The sequence below is a fragment of the Sardina pilchardus genome, chromosome 1 (genome assembly GCF_963854185.1).
Source record: "Sardina pilchardus chromosome 1, fSarPil1.1, whole genome shotgun sequence".
NCBI lineage: Eukaryota > Metazoa > Chordata > Actinopteri > Clupeiformes > Clupeidae > Sardina > Sardina pilchardus.
Window position 1 is genome coordinate 47,039,757 of NC_084994.1, and position 27,609 is coordinate 47,067,365.

Sequence of the window (27,609 nt, forward strand, 5' to 3'; positions counted from 1 at the left end):
GTGGAGCAGTCATTACAAAATCTGACATCTTTCAATGAAGTCACTGACTGAAGCTTCAATATTGAGATTTACCATTTAGTTTGTCACTAGACAATGGCGCCCTCTACTGGCCTACGAAAGGACAGTCAATGCTGTTCGTTTTGAATTACCATCTATGAAAATCATCAGAAAAACAGAAATCACTGTTACAATTTTATATTTTGTATTGCAAAGGTTATACATCAAAAAGCATAAGCAGCTTACAGCAATGTTTTAAAACAGCCTGCAGCGGAGATGTTCTTCAACTGAGACTTTGTCCCTCGTCAGAGGAGGAAGAAGATGGAACTACTGCAAACGTTTAGAAATGGACCACATACCTTTAATAATGCAGACAAACTAGAGACTGCCTTAGACATCGACTGCAGGCCACATTGAACATTTTTTTTCCAAACCAAAAGGGTAACAAACATTTTACTGCAGAACTGACAATTGATCAATCTAGAGTGGGCCACCCTCATACTATATTAGGTGGTGGTGATGTTCACAGTCCAAAAAAATGTAGACGTTTTTCCAAAGGCAAAAGGGATTTTGCTTTTTGTTTTTTTTCCATCTCGTGTCTCCGGGTACCATTTAGCCTTCAGAGTGGATTACTGCAGATTGTGGATCATCTCCTCTTTGGCTATGAGGTGAGTCGTCTTGTTGACTAGGGCCATGAGGGAGTTCAGTTTGTGGGACCAGTCGTTCAGGAGGTCGTTGGGGTCCTTGGGCCTCTGGAAGTTGATGATGCCAGCAAGACGATCCACTTTAGCGTAGATGGTCTTGTTAACCACCAGAGTGGACAGAAACTCCTCTGATTCCTACAAGAAATTAAGAGACGAAGAGTTTGAAATATGAAGAGAGGAGGGCGACATTGGCTGGTCTTCCTCAGCTCAAACTAGGAAGGCGTAGCATTTGATAAAATGTTTGTCATCAGCTTACACACTGAACCAGCAATTAAAACAAAAAAAATCTAGCAATACATAGCTCTGCTATAGTGAAATCACATCTATAGCAATTGTTGCGTTGCTATTTAAACCACCATCTAAACCACACACAAACTAGTCTATCTACAATAAAGCACTAATTTGCCAATTCAGAAATAAAACTGGCAAGACCTTAGCTGAATGTGTGTACTGCCTGCCACTCAGTATGAACGGAGCACTAAGAGACTGTCTACTGGCAATCCAGATGACCAAAGACCACAGCCGTGGTGTACTAGTTAGGGTTTCGGGCTTGTAACCGGAGGGTTGCCGGTTCGATCCCCGACCAGTCCACCACGGCTGAAGTGCCCTTGAGCAAGGCACCTAACCCCTCACTGCTCCCCGAGCGCCGCTGGTTGGGCAGGCAGCTCACTGCTCTGGGTTAGTGTGTGATTCACCTCACTGTGTGTGTGCTGTGTGCGTTCACTAATTCGGTTAAATTGGGTTAAATGCAGAGAAACGAATTTCCCTCACGGGATCAAAAAAGTATATATTCTATTCTTTCTATTCTTAGGAAACAGGAAACACAGAACTTACATCAATGGAGAGGTCCAGCAGTCCTGCCATCCTCTTCATGGTAATCCTTGTGTAATACTTGGCCATAATTCGGATGTTCTGAAAGGAGACACACAAGGCAAGTGAGCACTAAAGTTCTAACCTGCACTCACATTCAATATCGAATCGGACTCGTTTAACGTTCACAGATGTCCCTCTGAACGGTCATCATCTCAGAAGAACCCTCCAAAGAACTCACGTGCTCCACCACTCGGTTCTTCAGGTCGCCCCATCTTTTCTCGCCCTCCTCGGAGTTATCGAAGACGTCGGTGGCGGGGCTGTCCGGGGAGCCCTCCCTCAGCTCCTTCCCATAATCCTCCACCACGGAGGCCCAGCGCATCAGCTCCATCGTGGTGAACTGCTTCAGGAGCTCCCTGCAGGGAAGAGGAGGGCCGTGAACTCAGAATGCCATCAGCACGGGGCAACACGTGAACACATTCAAGTTCATCACACACATGGACACAGAAAAGACACAACTACATAAAAAAAGGCTACATAAAAAGACAAAAAAAGAAAAAAAAAACAGCAGCTCAGACAAAAGCAAAACAGGCCCAATACATCAACCAACTGTCGGACATGGATGACTGATAAGGTCATCTGCTTCATAAATCCCCAAGAAAGGTTCTTACTTGTATTTGGGAATCTCCTCCAGCTTTTTGTCAGTGTTGATTCTGTGGACCAGATCAGACTGCTCGTTGTCGTAAGGCGCCAGGATCACATAAAGCACCACACTCTTCAGGGCCTGCAATAAAAAGAGTGCTTTCAGTAACAGTCAACATGCATCAGAGGGGAGAAAAAAGACTAAGAAATCTTGATGGCTAACTAAATATATTTATATAAAGGTAAGCAATAATGAGTTATAGCAGGGGTGGCAAACCTGCAGCTCTTGTGCGGCTTGTGACTGCTCAGCTGGTGCTTTTCCCTCAACTTTATTTTATAGTACTACCAATATTTTAATCAAAGTAATTTTGCCATGATGGATAGGAATCTAGGAACAAGCAGCTACACCAGGTTTAATGCTACTGTCAGGATCACCATGGCAATCAGGAAAACATAGGGTCACAGCCCGTTTTTCCCAGCTGGAGTTCCATACCTGGTGCCATTTGGTGCTGTCCTCCAGGATGCAGGGAGTGTCGTAGATGGCACGGTAGTGTTTGCAGATGGACAGGTAGGATCCCTCATGCTGGTCCACTTGGATCATCAGGTTGTAGTACTTCAGCTTTGACTCCTGTGCAGATTTTAAAACACCATGTAATGATATTTCAATGTACCGTAAACCAAGCTCAAAGGAGAGTAAAGATTTAGCGGGGACCCTCTAGGTAAGTTCTCCAGTTAGTCTATCAGTAGTGAAGCTCTCTTGCCTCTGTGCCCTCCTCCTGGAAGAACTTGGTGTTGATTTTCTTGCTGATAATTTGGGTGCGGATGTAGTCCTTCACGGCGATGCACAGCCTCATCTGCTCCAGAATGAACTCCACCTTCTCCTTCTTCTCCATGGAGCCATATGTCTCCACCTACAGCAAAAAAAAACAGAGAACACACTGTAATAGATGGCCAAAAGAGCACACATTCTAGTGTACATATTCAAATATCCAAGTTAAAAGTATGAATTCATGTGTGAGCCTTTACACCATTCACTTTCATAACTTGGATCATACACATATAATATGAAATAACAAAACTGTACAGACCAATCAGAAAGATGACACGTCTGTTCTCTGTAGCACTCAGACTCACAGTTGTATACAACAATGTGCAAATATGGTGATCGGTATGATATACCTAAATTTGATTCTGCCAAATAATCCTAAAACGTTTGCCATAACGTTTTTGAGGTGTCTCACTGACCACATATAAACAATAAATCCTAGTCCGACACATCACTTTCAACCTATGTGAATAACGTAATGGAAATGATCAGAACACCTAGCCTGATTACCATCGACTTTCAAAGGCTCTGCGAGACTTTAGTCTGACCAACAGCCTGTGCTAACACGGTTTCTTGCCAGCGCTGGTTGACCCGCCTCCTTTAAGTGCCTCGGTTTGCTACTGGTAGATGTCAGAAAGCGGATTGCCGAGTTTAAACCAATAACAACACTCTTTCCGCTGCCTTGAACACGCCTCTACCCAGAGCCGTTGGAGCTGCTCAAAGTTGATTGGTTCTCGACCAAAGGGGGCAGTTCCGCAGATTTCGGGAACTCAGAAATCCTTCTCAATGAGCAGTTGACCAGACCAGCAGCAAAAGCCTGAAGGCGTTGCGTCACTGGGAGGGCGTGCCAGGCTACAGAACACCTGCAGTTCCATCAGTTTTAAACTATGTGAAGAACAAAATGGAAATGATTAGAATACCTGCAGTTCCTGAAGGATGGCAGCAGCCTCTTTCACCTCTCCATTCTGTTCCTTTATGGTACCCAAGGTCTTGGTTAACCTGGCACGCTCGATTTCCACATAGATCTGTGGAAAAATACCCAAGTTACTACTATTGTTGAATGAGGGACAAGTCTTGCATACATGTCAACTTCAGAAAAAACAAATGTTTGAATGACTTGTAACTGTGTTTACAAATTATTCATATACTCATGAAGAGACTGTACCTTTCCAGCAGTGACTGTCCGCAGGGTATCAATAAGCCTTAGTTTGATGGTAAGGTCGGTCAAAGTATCAACATACTTGCAGCACTCTTGCACCATCTTTGCCACAGCCTGGTTTAAAAGACAACAAGCATTATAGGATGCACATCATAAGTATTTGATTGATTGTCAGAAATCAGATTTACCACTTTCTTTGTTAGTTGTAAACCCCAGTAAGATATTTGAGCCTGCCAAAACGGCATAGTTAACCAACGGTGTACATGGATTCTTACCTGTTTCAGCTGACTCCTCCTCTTTGACAGTAGCATAACGTTTTCATTCAGTGCATCCCAGTCTTTTGCCTCATGGCACATCTGCACTATAGCCACCAAAATCCTAGACGTCGAAACCATATCAGAGGCCTAACGATAAACGAGAATGCACAAAACATACATTCAGATGAAGACACAGATGCTTGCTTCATGGCTGTGTTCATGGCATTTCCGTAGTACAAGGGATTGATGCTGTAAGAAAGTGCTTGCTCACCGTTCTGGTTTGTTTTTCTAAAGACAGCAGACTTTCAACGGCTTCCTGAAGACGTCCTTCCTAAAATGCGAGATGTAATCACAAGGTTTCACATGAGATTGTAAATGTTGCTAACAGAAGTAGTGAACAGACGGTAAATGACAGCTTCTACTAACAATCGTTATAAGTTGAATGCTTGGTAGGCTAGGTGGTTATATCCCGATAGCCGACTAGCACTGTTATGAGACATCAATGTAGCTGGACAGCTAACGTCATCGTTAACTTCTGAAGTTGAAACTTGTGTCAAATAAAGCACCTAGCCGTCCTTTTAACCGAGTCTAACTATTTAGATAGACTTAAAAACAACGTTCTTCAAACTAGTTGACTGTGGTGGACAAAATCAGCATTGTTTAAGTGATGTCTATCGTTACAGGCACTGAAGATGACAAGCAGCGATGGACTAACGTTAACGTTATAGCTAACAATTACTAACTAGCGTACATGCGTAGGTTAACTACCATCAAGAAAATGGCCAAACTAAGGCATAGTGTCTTATTTACATACGTTATTGTGAAACCCATGACACCAGTAAGCAAGTAAACGTTACACTATGAAAATATAGGTAACGTTTGCCTTGACTAATACAAAGTAACGGTTAGCTAAGTAAGGCAGTTAGCAATCATGATAGCATGCTAGTGCATCGTTAAAGCTACATCATGACTCAGCCGAGCTTTTCATTCAGCTTACTTTAGCCATTTTTTCGCACTCCGGTATCCGTTGATCTACAGTGGAACTGTAATCAACCTCCATTTTAACAATTTTTCCATCTGACCGCTCTGCTCTATCGTCCGACATCGTGAAACTTCAGAAAAATGTCTATTCTGTCACTGTGAAATTCAGCGTCTCGCTGTCCCAAACTAAACCTTTAGCAGCGATTGTGTGTGTTCCGGAGGTTAGAAAAAAAATCAACCAATGACAACAAAAAGATTGTCTTCTTCCTCATCAAGCTGATTGGTTCAGAGCGGTTGGAAAACGACCTGTTGACACTTTACTGCCACCACATGGACCGGAGGGGAGAATGTCTACGTGTGTGTAGTCCCCAGATCCGCTTATTTTAGGAACGCGATGCGTTTCGCCCGGGGCGCAAAAGTGTGTCATAACTTGAAATAATCTCTGCCGCTAAAAGCAGACTGCTCTAAACACCCATAATAGGAACAGGACATATCCATCCTCGCTGGATAGCCTAGAGAGTCACTATGATCTAAAGTTCACGGCCTCATTTTTTGTGCTACATTATATATATTTTTAGTATGCCGGACGTTAGAGGCAAAACTTGGGTAGGGTAGGGTCATTTTCAAACATTTCTGCGCAAGCTTTTTGAGATTTGCCTGCTTCCTCATAATGGACAGGAAATGACGAAAGAACTTCATCTTCAGTCAAGGAAGTGGTAAACTGATTATAAACAGTACACATGGAGGGTGTGTCCGAGTGAACATTTTATAAGTTAAAGGGTTTTCAAGGGAATAATGGGGGACGTGGCGAAAGCTAAACGTCGGGAACAACTAAAACGATGGTCCGGATCAAGTACAGACAGAGAACCAGCAGTACCCAGACAACGGTGGCGAGGAGATGTTGTGGACACGGGTGAATCGGAGGCCGTAGGCGTTGAGGAATCGGAGGGATCTCAAGATGCGGATGGAAACGGATCTACCACCGCAGAACACCAAGGGTCAACAAAGCAAACTATGAAACGAAGGTAATATTAATAAAACAAGTATCTGACAGTCCATTTACTCTTAAATCAGTGGAATGAAATTCCGAGGTTACTGTTGCAGGTAGCGAGTTAGCTACCTAGCATTCCTAGCTAGCTGATAACTTCAATGTTAACGTCCCTGTCGTTAGAGCTCAAGCTAACATAATGTTACACACTGTAGATTCTACAAGTTAAGGAGTTCGTGGCTGTTGCGAATGCTCTGCTACTAAATCCGTCGTGCAAATGTGTCATTTATTTGAAAAGGAGAATACATAATTGTCGTTATTGACGCTGTCACACTGTTATGACTGGCAAGCCTTCGACATTTCAAACATGTCGACGGCTCAAGATTTGTCAGATATGAGGATGCAAGCGGTGAACTACAGATTGTGACCGAGGTCCTTACTTAATCTCTTCAGGTCAAGTGCTAACCTCATTTATTTAATTTGGCGAGAAAGAACAACAAGTTAGATGTAATAATTTAATTGACAGGAGTACGTATTTACAGCGTAAAGGTTTAACTTTGTCACAAATCTAAAATAGACAGGCAGGTGGAGTGTTGTGTTCCTGTTGTTTGCACTTTGCAGAATAATGGAGAGGGTGAATTTATAGTGCTAGAGATCAACAAGGTTCAGTGTAGAGTTCAGATGAACCTGTTATACCGTGACCTCAGCTGATTTCACACGAACATATTACATCATGGCTTCACCAGGCGAAGAGTTCGCTTTGAGAGAACGGCCGAGTTCTTGGCTGTCTGCGCCAGTGGTGACACTGAGGAGGCTGGGGAGATGCTGAAAGAGGCCAAAGGGCTACAGATCGTGGAGCCGGAGATCAACGGAGGCATCGTCAACTGCTCCAATGCCGATGGAATCACCGCCTTACACCAGGTCGGTAATCGCTGAATTTCACCGAGTTTTCACTGAGTCATGATTTCCAGCATGTCTTTAGTGCTTTTGAAAGCGTGCTGGGAGGTGTGAGGGCTGTGATTTTTGCTCCTGCAGCTTGCCAAGCAGCCCTCCCTCCGTAGAGCTAACTCTCCTGTTGGATTTTGTTCCTGGCCTAATCTTACTCACCTGATCGCACTAATCAGATAGTCCCCTGGATATGAATAGATGTGTTTAGGTATGGTATGAGTAAAAAAAAAAAACATGGAAGAAGATAGTCTTCCCCTTCCCTACTTTCACTTTTGAATTCTACAGCAAGAGTCAAAACAGATTATTCATAATTCCTGTACAAGTCTGTTTAGTCACTTGACTGCAGCTACCCAGCTAGTCATCCCATCTCTCTGATTAGTCTCCCCAACCTGTTTATCTAACCAGTGTGTTCAAATATCCATCCATATGTTTTTTTGCAAACAATGCCTCACTAAAGTCTAGTGTGTGTAGCCTTTAACCTGCATGAGGCCTGAGTGTGCTGACGTGCGCTGCTTCACCACAGGCGTGCATCGACGGCAGCATGGAGGTGGTGGCCTTCCTCCTGCTCGAGGGCGCCCACGTCAACCAGGTGGACAGCGAGGGCTGGACGCCACTGCACGTGGCCGCCAGCTGTGGGAACCTGGACATCACTGAGTATGTTGTGTGGTGTGACGGCAGAGACCTAGAGCTGAGACGCCCGCTGTGCAGTCTAAACTGGCTGTGTGAATAGTCGTGTAACGTCTGTTATTGATTAGATCTCCTCTGTGGTTACAGTTAAATTTGTGAAAAAAACGATGATGATCTTGATGTCTATTATCTTACGTTTTTAAAATAATTTTAATGTCCTTGCATTTGGTAGTGATCACAGATAGATATCCTATTGTTCGCTATGGTCCAGCAGCAGACCGGTTGGAGAGACCACATTACGCTAGCGTCAATCAATTTGAGCGTTGAATTTGGTTCATCTTTCAAAGTGTAACACAAGGGTAGTCAGTGCAGTGGTCAGTTTAGGCAATAGAATGTAGAACGTAGACAATTTCTGCAACTTAGGAAAAAGATAGAGCTTATGGTCTGAGCTTTGTGTCACACTTTACTGCGGCCACATGGTTGTTCCCAGTGTGAGCCCTGCTTTAGAGATTGTAAACATAGTGGGGGTTGTGGATTTAGGTTCAGGCACGAAATGTTCAGTGATTATAAGACTACAAGACTACCTGGTTGGTCCTGAGAGCGTCTACGCTCTGTGTGTGTGTGTGTTTGCAGATTCCTGCTGGATCAGGGCGCGTCGCTGAGCGCCGTGAACTGTGACGGAGACGTGCCCCTGGACATCGCCGAGGACGAGGCCACGGAGACGCTACTGCAGGAGCACACGCAGAAGCAGGGTCAGTCAGGGCACCACTCACACACACACGCACCACTTACACACACGCACCACTCGCACACGCGCACCACTTACACACGCGCAGAAGCAGAGTCAGTCCACACACACGCACCGCAACACACACACACACACGCACGCACCACTCAATCACGTATAGAAGCAGGGTCAGTCCATGCACGCACACGCACCACTTATACACACACACGCAGAAACACGGTCAGTCCACTCACACACTAGGCAGAGGTAGGGTCAGTTAATTTACACACACGCAGAAGCAGAGTCGGTCCATTCAAAAGCAGAATCGGTCTAACACACGTCTCTGCATAGAGCACACATACATACATACATACATACACCAAACACCCACACCAGGTTCTCTCCAAGCATGGATGCCTTTGCAGAAGGGCTGAATTTTCACTTATGATTTTTAACTTCCTTTTTTTGCTCATGGTTTGTTGCCTTATTAGTAACGCAGTGCAGCCCAAAACACCCCTATTGGTTTTTAAATTTTAAATTGGTCTGGCTGTGGAGTGCGGAAAGCCACATGCATCGACTCACGAACCCACGACTCTACCTTTGCTCTCTGTGCCACAGGTGAAGCATAGCCCCAACATCTGGGGGAATGTTCCATGCAAGTGTCACATGCTGGACTTTTTCTCTCTCATTCTGCCCCCCCCCCCCCCTCCACACACACACACACACACACACACAGGTGTGATTTTGGTTTGGCCCATTACATTAAGAACAACAGATGGAGTTAAAGGAGAAGAAGGATTCACTCAGCCCGGTGTTTGTTATGGTGCCATCACATGCAGCGCGTTACTGTGTGTGCCTCTTGAAAAACAGCCCGGCTCTGTTCCTGTCTCAGGGCTCAGATACCTTGCATATCGTGTCCTTAGCTGAGCGGACGACACCGCAGACACACAACAACAACAACATCATCCATGGGCCCCATGTTATTCTTAAACTATTTAAAGCTTCTACTACTATTACTAGTACTACTACCTACTTAAAGAATGCAGAGCAATTACATTGTAACTAACTAACGCTAAAACACCATCTGATACCTATGATCATCACTAAGTAGGAATTGCAGTATTGGTATAGCATTATTTTTGGTGGTTTTGTATTAGCGGCGATGTGTACAGTACGTACGTAGATGATAGTGGTGTATTTGCGTGCTATGGAATCATGGCATCATGAGCCTCCACAGACTACAAACACGTTTGTCACATGGTAAAACATGCTCACCAGTTCAGATAAGATTGTCCTGGCCCCTAAATGCCATGTTTGGACAACTCTGCTTTGTAGACTCTATTATGTAGACTTAGTTAAGCTGTAAGTCCGGGTTCCACTGGGGACAGAGACAAGATGATGAGGCTCTGATTGCAGTGCTCTGTGCATGACCATGTTTATGTCCTCTGACACCAGGCTACATGTTGACACCTGACCACTGAACAGTTTGCCACAAGAATGCTTGGAATTTTGGAGCGACACATTAAAGTTGTCGACGCGGATAGCTTGAGAGCTCTGTTTCTCTCCTTCTCAAGTGTTCAGTTCAACCCTGTGAGCTTAGCTATTGGTCATACCTCTTGAGTATAATAATATCATGTCCTTTACTCTCTTTCCCATTTCTTTTGAGGGACAGCCCAGGTTGAGTATGCTAAAGTCTCTGAAAGCTAACCAAGAAGGGCAAGGTCTTGACATGGTAGCTAGCTATACATATATATATACTGTATATATAATGCTTGTTGGGAGTAAGGACAGTGATCGCGTAGCAGTAAACACAAAATTATCCTGTGGATGTATTTAGGCAGAGTGTTGGGAGTGGAGACACTTGCCCCTCTATCATGCCTTTTTGAATCGCCTACTTCCACATCTTTTAACTATCTGAGGAAGGCCATTGGCTGAAACATTTCTTGTGAAATGCTTCTAGTACGCAGACTCACAGTCACAGAGGGGCAAAGGTGACCATTAACAAGCCTAGGGGGACTGGCGGTATGGACCGGATTTTCTTCTTTTTCTACCGTATCTATTCTGTGAGCTAAACGTTATTGAAATGTTCTCTCTTCTCAGGAGTGGACCTGGTCGCGGCCAAGCGTGCGGAGGAGGAGCAGATCATGGGCGACGCGCGCCAGTGGCTGACGGAGGGTCTGCCCGCCGACGTGCACAACGCCAGGACCGGCGCCACCCCCCTGCACGTGGCCGCCGCCAAGGGCTACCTGGAGGCCATCAAGTGAGCAGCGCCCTGTCCTGTCCGACCCTTCTCACACTCACACACACACACACACACACACACACACACACACTGTTCTCTCTCTCTCAGAGTGGAGGATTCCTCTCACCTCTGACCCCCTTTCCTTTCGTGTCACTCCTGGTATTTACATGCGGCTGCTGAGAACCACTCGAGTGCAGAGCTTTTCTTTTCCTGCTCTGGCATGCATGATGCCACAGACAGGCTTGGGTGTGCGAACAAGCGAAGATGCCGTTATAATATGCCAGCATTGACACAGTGTAGAGTGCACAGTGCAATGAGAATGGGTATGAACCCTGTCGGACCACTTTTGGTTTCCAAGGGTCAGGTTGGTACTTTAAATCCTTTTCAGAAGTACAGCAAACACCTTTTAGTAACATCTCACTTGTAAATGAAGGTTTTAAATGCAGTTTGCTCACCGAAAATATATACGTCCGTATGTCATGCTGACGCCATCAGTACCGCCATTTGGTTGTGCACAAAAGCTGCACCATTCACTTTTTGGCTGTGGTCGTTTAAAAACCGTGCCAAGCTGGATAAGCGAGTGTGATCGGTTCCTGGGATTTCTGTGATTTCTTTGGAAATCTGCATCTCTTGGAAGGTGGCCAGGCAGATGTGCTTAGTGCAGAGCATGATCAAACACACACGGACTGAGTAATCAACAGCAGTTGTGGTCACTTTTTAGTGTCTAGAATCACATGATGGAAGTTGAATGAGAGTTGGTTATTATCTTGGTTTGTCGAGGTTTCGCGGAAAGCGCTTTAAAGGAATTCATTCACCGAGAACTTCCTCGTTTGCAAACAGACAGACCCGAGCATGACTGGGCCGCGTGCGTGCTATTGGATAAGCAGAATGATGGTGGCCAGTAGTGCCTATACTAGCCTGCCGTGTTGTGTCAGAGAGCCCAGTGGTATCCGCAGTGTGGAGGGCCTGACACAAGGTGTGGTCCTGCTCACAGGAAACCCTGCTAGTTTTTTTTGCTCAGGATGTGCTATTATTAATGCCACTCAGAAATAACTCCTCGCCGCAATTGTTGCCAGGGCTTCTTTAGGAGTTGTGTTAGTTGGGAGTTTTATGGTTGGGGAGGCCAGTGTGAAGTGTCCTACTGCTGAGGCCGGTGTAACCTTGGGAGAGGCGGCCGAGTGCATCACACGCACCCTCACTCACACACACACAGACATGCGTGCGCACACACACACACACACACACACACACACACACACACACACACACACAGATTATGCACCATGCACACCATCGTGAATCCGTTGAGGCGTGGCACGCGAATAAGATAACGCCACTGTCACGCTCGCCGCGATTGCGACACTTCTCTTCGAAGCGCGCGCGGCTAAGAATAGACGCTGTTGACATCCTGGCGTTTTGGAGCGAGAGAAAGTTCCTGAGGAAATGAGTGTAGCCCCTCCGTCCGTGCTCAGAGGGCTCTCCCGGTCCTCCTCCCCCCTCTCCAACACTCCAACAGTAGTCACCACCCACGCACAGTTCCCCCAAGCCAACCAGTGTGCTGCCACAGCATGGGATAGAATCTAACACACCACATTCCAGTATCTAGCAGACTGTCGAATACATTAGATGTATTCGATAGTCTGCTAGATACTGGAATGTGGTGTGTTTATTGTGCTGTTTTGTAGCCTTTGCTGTATTGTATTTAGTGGAAGGGGAAATAATCAGTGTCTTTTAAATCGGATGTGGACACTCACTGAGGATCATACAGATGTTCACTGTTTGTGGCTGACACTCAGTGATGGTGATGTTCGGTGTGTGTGGCTGAGCAGAGAGCAGAGAATCTTGCCACTGGCCGTGTGCTGTGACGTGTGCTGTTATCATGTATGGTGAGACCCTTTGGGTCCCTGTGGTGCTCTCCCTTCATCCTGGCCACGTCCCTCACTCTCATCCCCCCTTTGTCCACCCGTGTACCCCCTCTGCCCCCCCCCCCCCCCCCCGGACCCCCTCTGTCTCTCTCTGTCCCCTAACCACCTCCCTCTGCTGCCCCCTGCAGGCTGCTGTGCCAGTGCGGGCTGGACGTGTCGGCGGTGGACGTGGACGGCTGGACTCCGCTGCACGCGGCGGCCCACTGGGGCCAGGGAGAGGCCTGCCGCATCCTGGCCGAGCAGCTCTGTGACATGGAGGCCCGCAGCGCAGCGGTGAGGGTCAGGGGCCGGGGGGAGGGGAGGGTGGGGGAGGATGGATGTGTTTATTGTATGGTAATAGTGTAAACGTTATGCTATGAAGTTACTAAAATGTCATTAATATGGAGGATGATAATAATCCCATGTACAGTCATCAAGCATTAGGCTAATCTACAGATTGCAGGTGGTAATATGCTACTTTATATAGAATAGAATTAGAATTGTAAGGGCAGCAGGCATGTGAGAGCATGGGGAAATGACATTTCAATGACTTGCATCTCAATTCATGTATTCAATGTATATTGTATAGTTATACTGGCTGACGGATAACTAGGGGGACGAATTAGACAAGGGTGGATCAGAGGCAGAGGGACCAGCAGAGAGAGCGGGGGGAGGTAGATTGACGGATAGTGCAGTCGGAAGGCATAAGTGGTCAAAAGCCGACGGTAACGGCAGCAGAGACGTGTATGTTGCACGTGAGGTAAATGGTGGTGTTGCAGATGCAGAAGGATGCGTGTTTTTTTTTCCTCCCGTTCTGATCAAAGGTGTCTGGCAGCGCACCAGACAGAGTAGCGTTTCCGAGAAGCCGCAGCTAGGCGCCCTGTGCAGACGTGGGTTTTGAAACCGTGTAGGCAGAGAACTGCACTAGGGCAGAGGTGACGTTGTGGCTTTAGCAGTATAGAACCTACTGTGTGCGTGACAGTAAATATTTTGTGTGTGTGTGTGTGTATGTATGTATTTGTGTGTGTGTGTGTTGGTGTCGCTGTTTCCGTTTGCCTGTGTCTTTTAGGGCCAGACCCCTTTTGATGTCGCTGATGAGAGCGTGGAGGCATTGCTGGAGGAGCTGTCTCAAACCCAAGCCAATGTGAGCCTCCCTCTCTTTCTCTCTCTCTCTTTCTCTCTCTTTTTTTCTCTCTCTTTCTCTCTTTTTTTCTCTCTCTCTCTGCCACTTCTTCACTTCTCTAACGGTTGCTCTCTTTTTTTTTTGTTGGGGTTTCTGCCCGCCCTCCACAGTGGCTAACATGTGACAACATGCTATTTTTAGCAAGTCCACTGATGCAAGGAAATGTGCTGGCCACTGTTTTCAGGAAGTAGTCGACGCGAGCTGATACTTTGATGCAAATGAATTGTAAAGCACCTCTCCAGTGTCTCGGGAGGACTCAAATTCAGTTGGATAAAATTGCCTCAAAATTCTATTAGTGGTCGGGGATGGAATGTAGAGGTGGAGTATCACATGTTCTCTGTTGAGAAACAGAACTCCCTACAATAGTGATTGAATTCTAAAGACACAACAAATAAGAAACCGACTCTCCTGCATTTTGGCAGTCTTGTGAGACATTTTGTTCTTTCCACTCTTTTTTTCCCGCTGCATTAACATTATACAGTATGTGTGTTCTGGGCTTGTTGAGACACTCTTGATCATCACCACTTGAATGCACAGCGTTTCTTTGGTGGGTGTATCAATCGCAATTCATTCAGAACTACTCTGTGTGATGTGTATGTGACGCATGCATTTTTATTTCACTACTCTTTCTAGTGGCGGAACGAGAGGTCCAACAATGACCCACAGAATGCCCCAGCGGCTGCCAACGCTCCGGGCAAAAAGAGGAGGTCAGTGACCTGTTTATGCTCACGTTCTGCCCCTGAACCAGAGCCGCGCTTCCCCGACGCCTCATTGAACAACCGTCTTCGTTAAATGACCCGAAAGGGAAACCGTGGTGGTTGCTGCCTAACAATGTTTTTTTTGGGGAGTAAACTAACTGTCCCGATTTATGTGTGAGAACTGTGAATAAGTTCACCCCCTAATCTGTTCCAATCCCCCCACCCCTCCACCCCTCCACCCCTCCACCTCTCCACCCCTCCACCTCTCCACCCCTCCACCTCTCCCTGCAGGACGTCGGTGTGCAGGATGAGCAGCAGGGACAAGATGAACGTGCAGGACCAGTCGAAAGAGAGGGGCATCTCCGGAGGCCTGGACATGAACGAGGAGCGCGAGAGCAGCCCAGGTAGCCCTCAGCCCCTCCCAGTCCCTCCGCACCTCGGAGTCCTCCTCGGTCTTCACACTCGGGAACACAATGCTTTGGCACGCGTCTTCTGACAGCGATGGTTTGGGTTTGCAATGGTGGGCGAGGGAGCCGAGTTAGAGTGTTGAGTTAACTGGAGTTTGTAGAGAGAGATTCATTCATATAGTCTTTGTGATCATAGGCCACACCAAAGATTTTCAGAGGTTTTTTTTTTTTTTTTCCAGATATTATTTTTCCTAGAAGCCTTTTTAATTGAAGTATAAATGGCTGTGTAAATAGCTGGAGGGGGTCTGTTGTGGAGTGCCTCTGCTTAAGCACATCATCCCCTCCCCTCGTTTATGAGGGTACTACTCAGCATAGTCAGCAGCACTCAATCTCACAGTTGTTTGGGTTGATCTGTCAGTTTTGTCACTCTCTCTACTAGCTGTGATCACACAGTCCTCTCAAAACACTCGCCTCGAGTCGTGCAGCTTTACCAAAACCACTCACCAATACTCAGTCATGCAGAAAACCACAGCCATGTCATTAGAGTGGAATACAAATGCCTTAAGTTCACAGGGGTCCAATGAAGGGTGGGGTTAAATGTGTTTACAAACAAGTACAGTAGAATACCTCTTATCTACTATCTTATGCCTTTTTTGTTTCATTTATCTGCTTTATTTGTTTGTTTTCTGTTGAATTTACCCTTGGGGATCAGTAAAGTATCTCTATCTATCTATCTATCTATCTATCTATCTATCTATCTTATCTATCTATAAATCTCTAACAAGCTAACAATGTGCAACATCCGATCCGTGTGAAATGTAAAGTATTGTGATGTTTGTGTGTTTGCAGAGAGTTCCACTGTGTCCAGTCCAGACAGTGAAAGTATTACTACCTCGACCACTAGCCCTGCTGAAAAGGTGAGGCACCATGAGCACAACACACACACACACACACACACACACACACACACACACACACACACACACACACCACTGAATACCACAGAGCTTTTCATCTGTGTTGAGTTCAACACTTTCTGCAGCGAAAGTGTCACCTCCTTGGCAGTCAGGTTTTAGTCACAACTGGCAGATACATACAGTATCTTATTTCTAAAGAGAGATAAGTTTCTTTTTTATTGGTGTGTTCTGACCTGCTTTTTCATTGCATAAGCCTGACTCGACACCTGCGGCTCTGGCAAAATGAATTACTGCAGTAAAGGAAATTCTTTAGGAAGGGAAAAAAAAAAAGCACTTCTTTCCCTGAAGCCGAAGCTCACTGAACGCGTCCGGTTGTTTTTCTTGCTCTTCTTGTTGCCGTGCAGACGGCGGACGAGAAGGAGCCGGAGGAGAAGGACCAGGACTTGTCCAGCCGGACGGCGCGGGTTCAGCCCACCCCGCAGAAGCGCGAGTCTCCCGCCGAGAGCCCCAGCAACGCCGTCGGCGAAGGCCGCAAGTAAGAGCGCAGCGCCGCCCAGTGGCCCCTTGAGGAATAATAAACAGACAAACACGGTGTTGGAATGTCCTCGTTCTGCGTTGACTTGTTGGGCCTGATACCTCCCTGTCCAGGGTTGGAGGCTGCAGATATGTGCAGGCAAAACAAAAACAGGAAGTAAATAGTTTCAAAAAGACTTGAAATAAAGAACCATAAAATCAGCAAGCAGAACCCAAAAAAATGAGTGAAAGTGAAATGCCACACAGCTTGCGCGCAAGCACTTCCGTTGTATGGCATATAAGTCACACCTTAATGTGTTAAAAGTAATATATAAAGTGTGGTACAGAGTGTTACAAGGCAAGCTATCAACATTAGCAAGTGAGGGACACAGAACAGTAGACCAGCTATTGTATCTGGTGGGGATTCACAGAGGAAAAGCCACAGCAGCTCCTCAGCACCGTGTGCTCCTGTCCAGGTTACCGCTGTAGTTGTAGCGCTCCAGTAGTGGTACACAGCTGATCATGCCCTCTGTATACTGTGAGGGAGGCTTCTGTGCTGAGCTGCCAGACTGGTGTCAGACGGAGTGTGTGTGTGTGTGTGTGTGTGTGTGTGTGTGTGTGTGCGTGTGCGCTGTCGCCTCCAGGTTCAAGGCACCGGCCCGTGACGAGGAGTCCGAGTCCCAGAGGAAGGCCCGCTCCCGTCTGATGCGCCAGTCCAGACGCTCCACACAGGTCCGTATTACAGATCTATATATTACACAGATCTACACAGCAACACTTTTGTTTTTGTTTGTTTCATTTAAACAAACGTCATATAAAGTGCCAGTTATTTATACACATACATACCACTCACACACATATTAATGGATTTCATCAGCTCCCTTTCCATAGGTGGGTTAATCAAGCACCATGCAGTCTGCATTCATAATCAAGGTCCTTGATTTTATACACCTGTGGAAAGGGACCTGATGAAACTCCTGAATTTTTTATATATATAGACACACACACACAAACTCCAAATAATTAAAGTACAGTTACAGTAACTGTACAAGGAGTGGGGTCCACACTGGGTTCAACTCAATTGCTGTTGTTTGTGGTCCGATTGACAGGGGGTGACGCTCACCGAACTGAAGGAGGCAGAGCGGATTGTGGGTCGCCCCTCAGAACCCTCCCGCAGTGTCCAGTCGGTCAGCCCCATCGTCACGGTGACACCGGCAGAGAGAGGTGAGGAGACCGCTGTCGTGTGATTGCTTCAGTGCTTGTGAACAGGGCCCTGTAGTGTCTCTGCTCAGTGGATAGGTGGCAGTGTTTCCACACAAACTGGCTCTCCACACCACAGCACCACAATACTACAGTCCTAGGCCTATTCTCAACCTTTTTCCTCGATTCCTCGATGCTTGGTCCTCCAGGCTCGTTCCCACTGATCTATAACGAAGCAATGAACGGCTTTGTTGGTTGGATAAAAGAATGACTGTCTCCTACATGTAAAGGGCCAGGTTATTCTAATGAAGACAATAGTGGAACACCACAGCGCATTGTGGGCGATCTGTCGTGCGGCTGGTGATGCCTGGCTCTGTTGTTGCCTCTGCTGCAGATACAGATCCAGTAAAGCAGGGGGCGCCAGAGGAAGACAACCGCCTGAGCACCAGGGAGCGCCGGAGAAAGGAGAGGAAGGAGAGACGCTCCACCGGAGTGGTCCAGTTCACTGGAGAGGTGATGGGCACAAAACACACACACACATATTTGAATTCTTTATTTGAATCCACCAATCATATGTCTTACAGGAAGGATTTAGATATTCTCAGAGAGCTTTGACACTCAAGGGTACATAAAGCATTGCCTATGCCACACAGCAAGATTGCCTATCAGAGTTGATGTGGAGCAGAATTTTGACAGCTGTTTAGATTTTGATAGATTTTTTTTAGTCGTAGCCCACTGTTTATGGATACCTCCTGAGCTGCCAAATAGCAATGCCATGAACTTGCATACAAAGCCTAGGTGTCTGTTAGGAAGTCATAGCCTGGCAACAAGCTCAAAAAGTCCTTAGCCTAGGTGTGTGCGATGTGTGGCAGTCGGTGTGGATGAAATGCAAGAGGACACCAGCTTACCTTCATGTCCTGCACCAGCCCGTGTATTGTCCCCTCCAGCAAGGCTAGCCCACGCGCAACGTTCACGAAATGTGAGGGGAAAACCCAAAAACAAGAACAGCGAAAATGGGCCCAAACACAAAGTGAATGCAAATAGGGAGAGGTCAAATCCCACAAAAGTGTCCAGGGCTGAAAGATAAAACTTGGTAGTCACTAAAAAGGTAGTCACATGAACAGGCCTGAACGACCATGCCAAACCAAGTCCCCCATTAAAGCTTCTTCGTGGCTTTAAATAGCTAGTCCGTAGCTACCGGTTGAAAGAAGCAAGCTGGTGCCCCCTTGTGGATGAGGTGCGTTTGTGAAAGTGCAAGTCACATTGTAACACACTGATCTTTGCACGGAAGGCTTGATTTTAGTCATTTTATAATAAAAAGGCTGTGTTTCATATACAGATCATAGACACAGCATATTTCAAGTACTAGCACCTCCTTTTTACGCAACATTGTACAGTATGGACGACAACACACACACTAACAGACACACACACACACACACACACACACACACACATACACACACACTAACACACCAAACATTTATTGACACAATAGTACATCTGTTAAAATGAACCTGTTGTTTTTACACTCTGACTAACTCATTTGTCTCTATTGGTGCGCCACCAAACGTGCACCGTGGCTCTGATTTAGCCCGCCATCCCTTGAGACGAGCCCCCCACTCACTGTCTGCCTTGTGTGTTTACAGACAGAAGACGCTGATGCCAGTGAGGATGCCCGCCCAGACAACACAGCCCCGTAAGCCTATTGGTTTATTTCTCTGTGTGTGTGTGTGTGTGTGTGTGTGTGTGTGTGTGTGTGTGTATGTATATATGTAGAGTCGGGGTTTGTGTGTGTGCTAATGGGTAACTGTGTGGTCTCCTCTACAGTGAGCCGCAGTCAGAGGACTCCTCGACGGACTACAGGGTGGTGAGTGTCCGTCTCTCGCCCTCGTATATAACACACCCAACACTCTCAGGGCTGTCCACTCAGACAACAGTCTCAGGGCTGTCTACTCATAAACAACATCCTCAGGGCTGCATTAATGAGTGCATAGATGTTTGGCAGCCCTGTTCAGGTTCAGTTTGGGTTATGACTTGGTGTTTTTTATGACTTGGTGTGTTCACAAGATTAAGGGTGATTTCACAAGAACGCCCAACACATGGTCTTATCTGTTTTAGCTCTTGCTTAAGTGTGAAACCGGATCTAGGCAGCATTTGTGTGTGTGTGTGTGTGTGTGTGTGTGTGTGTGTGTGTGTGTGTGTGTGTGTGTGTGTGTGTGTGTGTGTGTGTGTGTGTGTGTGTGTGTGTGTGTGTGTGTGTGTGTGTGTGTGTGTGTGTGTGTGTGTGTGTGTGTGTGTGTGTGTGTGTGTGTGTGTGTGTGTGTGTGTGTGTGTGTGTGTGTGTGTGTGTGTGTGTGTGTGTGTGTGTGTGTGTGTGTGTGTGTGTGTGTTTCCTGGCAGCTGTACTCGGAGGTGCTGACAGAGAACGCGCTGCTGCGCGACAAGCTGCAGGAGACTCAGCTGCTGCTCAGCGAGAGCAAGGTGGAGCTGGAGCGACTGAGACAGGTGAGGAGGAGGAGAAGGAGGAGGAGTAAGAGGTGGTGGAGGAGGAGGAGGAGGAGGAGGAGAGGAGAGGAGCGAAGGGTGTGGTATGAAAGAGATCAAGATGTCAAAAAGAGGAGGTAGAGGAAGATGAGCTGGTGGTGGTGGGAGGGGGGGGGGCGTATGATAGAGGGCAAGATGTCAAAAGGAAGATAAGCTGGGGGTGGGGGGGTATGACCGAGGGCAGGATGTCAGAAGAAGGAGATTTGGGGTGGTGGTGGTGGTGGTGGTGGAGGGTGAGGGGGGCGGGGAAATGAAAGAGCAGCTGCAGCTGGTGAAACAGGTGAATGATGACAAGAGGGGGAGATGTTTCAGTTTTCTCAGGTGTGGGTCTTCAGAGCGTCAGTCATTAGTCCAGGGCCAGAACACAGTCCGTCTCTACCAAGGCCACCCGCTGCTCCTTCCTCGTCACCTTAAGTGCATGACCGAGGGGTCCCTCCGAGACGACGTCTCACACACTCACACACACACGACAGGTCACGCATGGTCACGGTCCACCTCTGGCCAGCTGTTGCATGTGCCCGCACCAGGCGGCGTTCTCTCTCCCGCTCGCCGCGGCGCTCTGTGGGCGCGCCGAGAGAATGCCGATCGGTGCTCATCTGTGGTGCACGATATTAACATCCTCGGTGTTGTGTTTGTGTGTGTGTCTCCGTGTGTGTGTGTGTGTGTGTGTCTCCGTGTGTGTGTCCGTCGGTCCGTCTGTCCATCCGTGTGTCCATGCATCCAGAGTCAAGAGAACGGTTCTGAGCGTCCTGCCCTGCTGGAGCTGGAGCAGTTTGTGAGTTCCCACTTTTGACCTCGTCCCTCCTCCCACTGACCCGTCCCCTGAACACCCCCCCCCCCCCCACACACACACACACACACACACACAACCTACACACACACACTGCCCGTCAGGTGTCATTCCACTGGGCCAGTAGGTGCCTGAGCTGTTGGCCTTGAGTCTAATGCTGTGTTCTGTCTGTCTGTCTGTCTGTCTCTCTTTCTCCGTCACTCTCTCTCTCTGTCTGTCTCTGTCTCTGTCTCTGTCTCTGTCTCTGTCTCTCTCTCTCTCTCTCTCTCTCTCTCTCTCTCTCTCTCTCTCTCTCTCTCTCTCTCTCTCTCTCTCTCTCTCTCTCTCTCTCTCTCTCTCTCTCTCTCTCTCTTTTGACATTTCAGGAGAAGAAAGTCCTGCAGAGGAGGGCAGCAGAGCTGGAGGACGAGCTAAAGGTGCTGTATCTAGCTCATGTTCCACTCTGATTTCATTCATCTGTGTTGTCTTTGTATTTCTCTGTCTGACTTGCTGCCTTCCCCCCCCCCCCCCCCCACCACCACCTCCTCAGGTCCTGGTGGATCTCCGTTCAGACAACCAGAGACTGAAAGACGAGAACGCAGCGCTCATCCGCGTCATCAGCAAGCTCTCCAGATGAGCCCCGCCCACGTCGGGGGTTCGGGTTTTTTTTTTGTTTTGCTGTGAACAACGAGAGTCAGCGTGCCCTCTTCATCTGCATGCCAGGGGTGGGGGGCGTGGGGCTGTTGACCTCTGACCCCAGCGAAAACGCCCGTCTCTCTCTGTACACGCACTGACATCATAGCACATAATCTCGATCTGGGTTAAGTTTCTCTCGACCCCTTAACGTGGGGCACAGTTATATGGAAAAAGAAAAGAAAACTACTGTTATCCAAGCTATAAGCTGCACAGCCCCCTCTGTGCAGTAGGGCACAATTTGGAATTTGCAGGGTGCTTTTGTTCTGTTTTTTGCTGTTTATGTTTTTATTTTGTTTTTTGTTTTGTTTTTCCTGCTTTTAAAATGCACTGTGCTTCAGATGTTTTTCCTAACTTCTTGATGGGAGTAGCCCTGGTTAAGTTTAAGGTTACGGCTTATTTTTGTACTGGTATAAATTGCTTTTAGGTCGTCTTGCCACCGGCTCTTCTTTGATTACCACAAAAGTGTATGCTCAAGTCAGCCTACCTACTGTACCTTGATGGTCCTTCCTGGGATGACGTCAGGTTTTTTAGCACTGAAAGAAAAGAAAATGACAAGGAGACATGGTTGCGATATTATCATTGTGTAAAAAAGAAAAGACAAAAAAAAAACAAACAAAAAAAACTTACATGTGCCAAAAACAATGTACGCCCATTCCTGTGTACTTCAGCGTGTCTCCGTAGGGGGAGGGAGGGGGTGGGTGGGGAGGTGGGGAGTGTCGCCAGGGTGATTCTCAGGAGACAAGTTTAGGTCAACACTGTGCCCGAGCTGACCGCGTCCGTCGTCAGCTGGACCAAACTGGCACGTTGCATGGTATCGCCACTCTGTCGGTGAATGTTATTTATGTTGTGTATATACTCTCTCGGAGGGGACGTGTTCTCTGCCAACGGTTTAGTGGTCTCATGTTTTTATTTGATTATTTTTTTTTTCCCTTCAGGAGGAGAACAGAGTGCTAATACTGTGACTTAAGGCCCGCGTGGCGCTCCACACACAATGGGTCGAGTCGATCTGAACGTTTACCGCCCTTTTTCTTTTGTCGTTATTTTTAAGCGAATGCATGCCAAAATGTATTTTGAAAGAAAAAAAAAACGAAATGTGCCTTTCTACATATCTGTTTTAATATTTCTATTTTGCTTAGATAAAGAAAGACTGTCAAAGGACAGGATAGTGCTATAACAGAAATGTGTCAGTTTCTCAGTCATCTCATTCCCATATATGAAACGTGAACATTTTGAAGATGCAAAATAAAAAAAAAATATCTGTGTAAAAGTGTTCTTTTAAGCAGACCTTTATTTTCAATGTTGAATGAGTCTGGACTGATACATCACTACTTCTCACTATTTCTTTCCTTACAAAACAAGAAGGCATTTGAAAGGTGTGAACTAAATGACGGTTTGTCATTTATGGAAGGCTTTTCCTCTTACTTAAAAAAAATAAATAAAAAATATCACGCTTAAATGGTGTGATTGGGTGTCAGGTCGGGTGTCGTAAAAATGACATTTGGATATTGCTCATACTGACATGCATGCCCTGACACACACACACACACACTCCCAGGCCCATATAACCACAAGACTGAAGGCACCATCGACTGTGCAGTAAAGAGAGACTGACCGTACTATCTATTTACCATAGAGAGAAGGAAAGAGCAGAGGTGACCATGCAGTGGTGGGATGATATGAGAACGGAGAACACGAGATAGAAGAGGAGTCATAAGATAATTCAAGGAAGTGGGAGATCATATTTCATAAAGGATCATATTTATTTCCTTGAACCTGCGAAACAAAGAGGCATGTGAAAGGTGTGAAATAGATGCTTTGTCATTTTTGGATGGTTTTTCTTGTTCCTCATAGCTTCAGGTAATTTTGCTTGGCCTTCTAAACTATATCAAAGATCCTTCAAGATCCTCCGCTTTAACCCTCTCTGACTATATGCCTATATAACCCAGGAGGAGCTTTTGTGACACTGCTGGAGATCTGGCAAATACTCAACCATAAGCACACACTGGGCACTCACACACCAGTGTAACACTGCAGATGTCTCAGGAACAAGCTAATATGAGTAAATGGGTCCAGAGCTAGGCTACTGCCACTAGGGCGTTTTCACATTGCAAACTATGGGCATAAATAATTATTATTAGAATTATGATATGAGGTTACTCACACAATGTGTCCTTTTCTCTGAAGCACCCCAGGCTCCGAAAACTGGAAACAAACAAAAGGGCAGTCTGTCCTTCAAACCAAAAACGAATTTTTTATATAGCCTACAATACTGTGACCTCTTGCGCAATCCCTCACTGCACCTATAGGCCAATAAAAAGGTGTCTTAGTAGCCTAGTTTAGGGTGCAGTTGTTGCGGTTTCAATAGGCTACTGTTTACATAATCGCATTGAATCAAGATAATCTGGCCACACACCCCACAAGGGCAAAATGTGAATAATTTAGGCCTAAAACAAACAATTGTATGGAATGGCAAGAAAGAATAACACAAAAGTTTGGAAACGAGACAACATTATTGTAAAAAATAGTGTTTTTTTGACGGTTAGGCTATTAACCTCTGGACTAGGCTACGTCACCGCCACTGTTATCATATTTGGCTAATATAAAGAAAAATGGGTGTGGACATGAATAGCAGAATTTTCTTCGAGGTCATTAAGTTTCCATTTCTTAAGCAAGGGATGTAATGCAATCGCCATGGCGATGATACAAAACGGTTGAAAGGGGCTATTTAGTTTCAGTTTCGTTTTAGAAGAACCAAACAATTAGCCTGCGTCACCCAACCCAATTGCCTGTAAATGGCATTGGTGTGCATTCGCGCTAAACCATTTGAGAGATGCAGTCTACTGGTAACGTTAAGGTAGGTCGAGTGGGATGATTCAATATACCTTTATTGGCTTGATTTTGATATGGGAGGATGGACTGCAGAAACAGCCTAGTCTGTTGTTTAATCATGATCAGTTCATCACTGTCATGTGCTATTTAACCTATCAGAAATGTGATATGATTTTTTCCCCTGGCTAGCACTTATTTCGCAGAATTCCTTTAAATAAACATAATTGGCTATGGTTTGCACAAGGAACATATTGGAATATTTTTTACACATTTAGGATACATGTGTGCACACTTTTTTTCAGGTCTCAATTATGTGCAAGATCTGTCTCAGCGAGGTCCCTGGAATGGTTGTGATGGTTTGGAATTGATATTTTCACTTTCATCTGTGTGTGTGTGTGTGTGTGTGTGTGTGTGTGTGTGTGTGTGTGTGTGTGTGTGTGTGTATAGTAGTAGTAGTAGTAGTAGTATAGTGTGACAATGAACAATGTTTTGATGTCATTATTTCCCCTCATGGAGTGGATTAATGCATACAGCAACTGACCATTTTTGTGTATCTCTCTCCCTGTCTCTTTCTTGTATCCTACATCTCTCTCTCTCTCTCTCTCTCTCTCTCTCTCTCCTACATCTCTCTCTGACTTTGCCTTCGGGCGAAATGACTCTCACAAAGTCAAAAAACCTTGTGAATGATTTTGCCTTTGAGCAATGCAAAATGACTCTCACAAAGTCAAAAAACCTTGTGAATCCCTCTCTCTCTCTCTCTCTCTCTCTCTCTCTCTCTCTCTCTGACTTTGCCTTTGGGCAATCTAAAATGACTCTCACAAAGTCAAAAGAAAACCTTGAATTACTATACGAAATGAAAGCCTCATCTCAGGCCGCTGGACTTGGGTTCCCGTGTTGTGCTGCACAACCACCGTTGGAATCCACCAGTGGTTTCCTGAGAGACGACATGATGCACGTGCCGTGATGACCTCTAAAGGAGCCGTTGGCTAAGTCCTCTTTCTCTCATTTCTTTACTCATTTTATTGTGTTTGTTATGACATATCTGCACTGTTAGAATAATATTAAATGAAGTAAATAATATGCATTAATGATTAGATATTTTATGTAGATATTTAGACTAGTGGTAGTAGTTTATCTACAGTACACCTTCTTGCTGTCTGAACAGAACCAGTCCAGGGCGTTCTCAGGCAGCCGGAGGTCAGATGATGGTTCCCACCATGAGATGGAATGGGTAAGCTATCCACAGCAGTGCCGTGCACTGGACCAAGGGTGTTGACATTCAAATGCAGGAGCTCATTTGCATAAAAAACAAAACACCACTTAATGTTGGGTTAAAATGCGCTGTAACTTGCATTGATGAAATTGACTGAGTAAAATATGACACAATTTGTTTTTGTAATACCTTACATTACCACGTTACAGCAAACAGCAATACAGTACAGTGCATTACTTTTGTAATGTGTTACACCCAACACTGATTATATTGTTTTTTAGCGCTGACTACCGCAGGACTGAAGCAATTTGGGGAATTTGTCAAAAAGGCACTGGATTACAAATTGCAACCATACCTTAAAATAAGCACATTGTCTGTTTATGGAGAGGGCATATAACTTGTTTCAGCCAGAGTTCATTGACAGTGTCAATCCTTAAAACAGGAAGTTGTGGGTGGTCTGGACGACATCATCAACATGATCCAGAGGATATGCCTGAGTGAGGAGATGGACTGGGTACGTGTGTCGGCCATCTCAGAGCCCCTCAGTTTACAGTTTATGTTCTCTGATGTTCCAACCAAATCCACTCTCACCTGTCCACTGAAACTGTCATGAAACTCGTGTCACATTATTACATAAATGCGCTGCTTTGTATTGTATTACATCTTCTTAGGCTCCTCAGATGGGTCCTGTGGATAATGTCACCAGATCATTCCAGAGTCTGAGCTTGGCTCCCCAGGAAGAGCTGATGGACTGGGTATGTAGACTTTAAAGCAGTCCACCCAGCTCACTGCTCTGGGTTGTGTGATTCATCTCACTGTGTGTTCACTGTGTACTGTGTGTTCACTAATTCGGTTAAATTGGGTTAAATGCAGAGAACTGAATTTCCCTCACGGGATCAAAAAAGTATATATTCTATTCTATTCTTGTATTCTATTCTATTCTATTACATGTTTAATGGCCGTCCATCCACTATTCATTCTTTCATGTTGACATTTGTTTACAGATGCCAGAGGACGCCTGCCCTGGCTTGGTAGAATCATTCCAGAGCCTGTCGCTGGGAGCAGTTGAAGAGAAGATGGAGGTCGATGCATCCTAGCGAGCCATTACTTTCCTTAAGAACATTCCTAATCCTTTTGGACAATTTATTCCACCCCAGGCAGATGGGTTGGGCCCTTGAGTCGTGGATCTGTCCGAGGTTTCTTCCTATATGTATCTCCAATTCTAGGGAGTTTTTCCTCGCCCCTGTTACTCATGGGCTCTCTCTGTAAAGCGCCATGAGACATGTGTAATGTTTTGGTGCTCTGGAAGAGAAATGAAGTGCTTCAAAGAACCATCGACGCAACAGTTTGCCTGATGTAATGGTTCAACACAGAGTTTTGACACTCAATGGAACCATCCAGAGATGTAAAGAACCATTTAAGCACCTTTATAATCAGGGCCACTGCTCCCCATACGCAGAGTACGCAGAGCGCATAGGGCCCCAAGTACTTGGCGGGGGCCCCCAAAATTAAGTTTACTAAACATTTTTTTTATGATAATTACTATGAACAGGCCAACCGTTGTTTTTTTCGTAGTTGTGTCACTCAATTCGATCAAATTAGAAGTTTTTACAGTATATAAAAAAAGTCCCCCCACTTCCCTGAAATGGTACAGCCTTCAAAGTTGTTTTTACATCGGTGCCTGAAGAAGACCAGGCTTAAAGTCCTGAATGACCTAAGACCATCGCCCTCAATACCTGGGCACGTCATTGATGACAAACTGCGTTTTGACTCCAACACAGAGGTGATTCTTTAAAAATGTCAACAGCGGCAATATTTTTTGAGA

The 27,609-nt window shown here is 46.0% G+C and overlaps 2 protein-coding genes across 2 annotated transcripts; one reads left to right on the plus strand and one right to left on the minus strand.

The window, feature by feature from the left end:
* Nucleotides 1-179: 179 nt before the first annotated feature.
* On the minus strand, nucleotides 180-5,597 carry psmd12 (proteasome 26S subunit, non-ATPase 12). Its single transcript, XM_062546485.1, has 11 exons — nucleotides 5,393-5,597; nucleotides 4,667-4,726; nucleotides 4,414-4,542; nucleotides 4,145-4,252; nucleotides 3,900-4,004; nucleotides 2,915-3,064; nucleotides 2,647-2,781; nucleotides 2,183-2,295; nucleotides 1,753-1,927; nucleotides 1,536-1,613; nucleotides 180-836 (listed from the first exon to the last, which is right to left on the minus strand). Exons 1-11 carry the CDS (start codon nucleotides 5,498-5,500, stop codon nucleotides 627-629), a joined length of 1,371 nt encoding a protein of 456 aa, XP_062402469.1. The 5' UTR covers nucleotides 5,501-5,597; the 3' UTR covers nucleotides 180-626.
* A 478-nt stretch (nucleotides 5,598-6,075) lies between these two features.
* ppp1r12c (protein phosphatase 1, regulatory subunit 12C) lies at nucleotides 6,076-23,009 on the plus strand. The gene is made up of 20 exons (XM_062546495.1): nucleotides 6,076-6,401; nucleotides 7,111-7,285; nucleotides 7,836-7,966; nucleotides 8,573-8,691; nucleotides 10,767-10,926; nucleotides 12,962-13,106; nucleotides 13,882-13,956; nucleotides 14,629-14,702; nucleotides 14,985-15,097; nucleotides 15,950-16,017; nucleotides 16,422-16,552; nucleotides 17,175-17,262; nucleotides 17,640-17,754; nucleotides 18,125-18,243; nucleotides 19,380-19,429; nucleotides 19,561-19,600; nucleotides 20,134-20,238; nucleotides 21,002-21,052; nucleotides 21,433-21,483; nucleotides 21,597-23,009. The coding sequence occupies exons 1-20, from the start codon at nucleotides 6,172-6,174 to the stop codon at nucleotides 21,681-21,683; spliced, it is 2,127 nt and encodes a 708-aa protein (XP_062402479.1). The 5' UTR covers nucleotides 6,076-6,171; the 3' UTR covers nucleotides 21,684-23,009.
* The last annotated feature ends 4,600 nt before the right edge of the window (nucleotides 23,010-27,609 follow it).

Bases quoted from the DNA above. Each gene is read 5' to 3' on its own strand.
- psmd12 (XM_062546485.1), bottom strand. From the start codon at position 5,500: ATGTCGGACGATAGAGCAGAGCGGTCAGATGGAAAAATTGTTAAAATG. The intron at 4,543-4,666 runs GTGAGCAAGCAC...GTTTATCGTTAG, and splicing joins TAGAAAAACAAACCAGAACG to GCCTCTGATATGGTTTCGAC. The intron at 2,296-2,646 runs GTATGGAACTCC...TTTTTATTGCAG, and splicing joins ACAGCACCAAATGGCACCAG to GCCCTGAAGAGTGTGGTGCT.
- ppp1r12c (XM_062546495.1), top strand. From the start codon at position 6,172: ATGGGGGACGTGGCGAAAGCTAAACGTCGGGAACAACTAAAACGATGG. The intron at 13,107-13,881 runs GTGAGGGTCAGG...TGTGTCTTTTAG, and splicing joins TGGAGGCCCGCAGCGCAGCG to GGCCAGACCCCTTTTGATGT. The intron at 14,703-14,984 runs GTCAGTGACCTG...CTCTCCCTGCAG, and splicing joins GCTCCGGGCAAAAAGAGGAG to GACGTCGGTGTGCAGGATGA.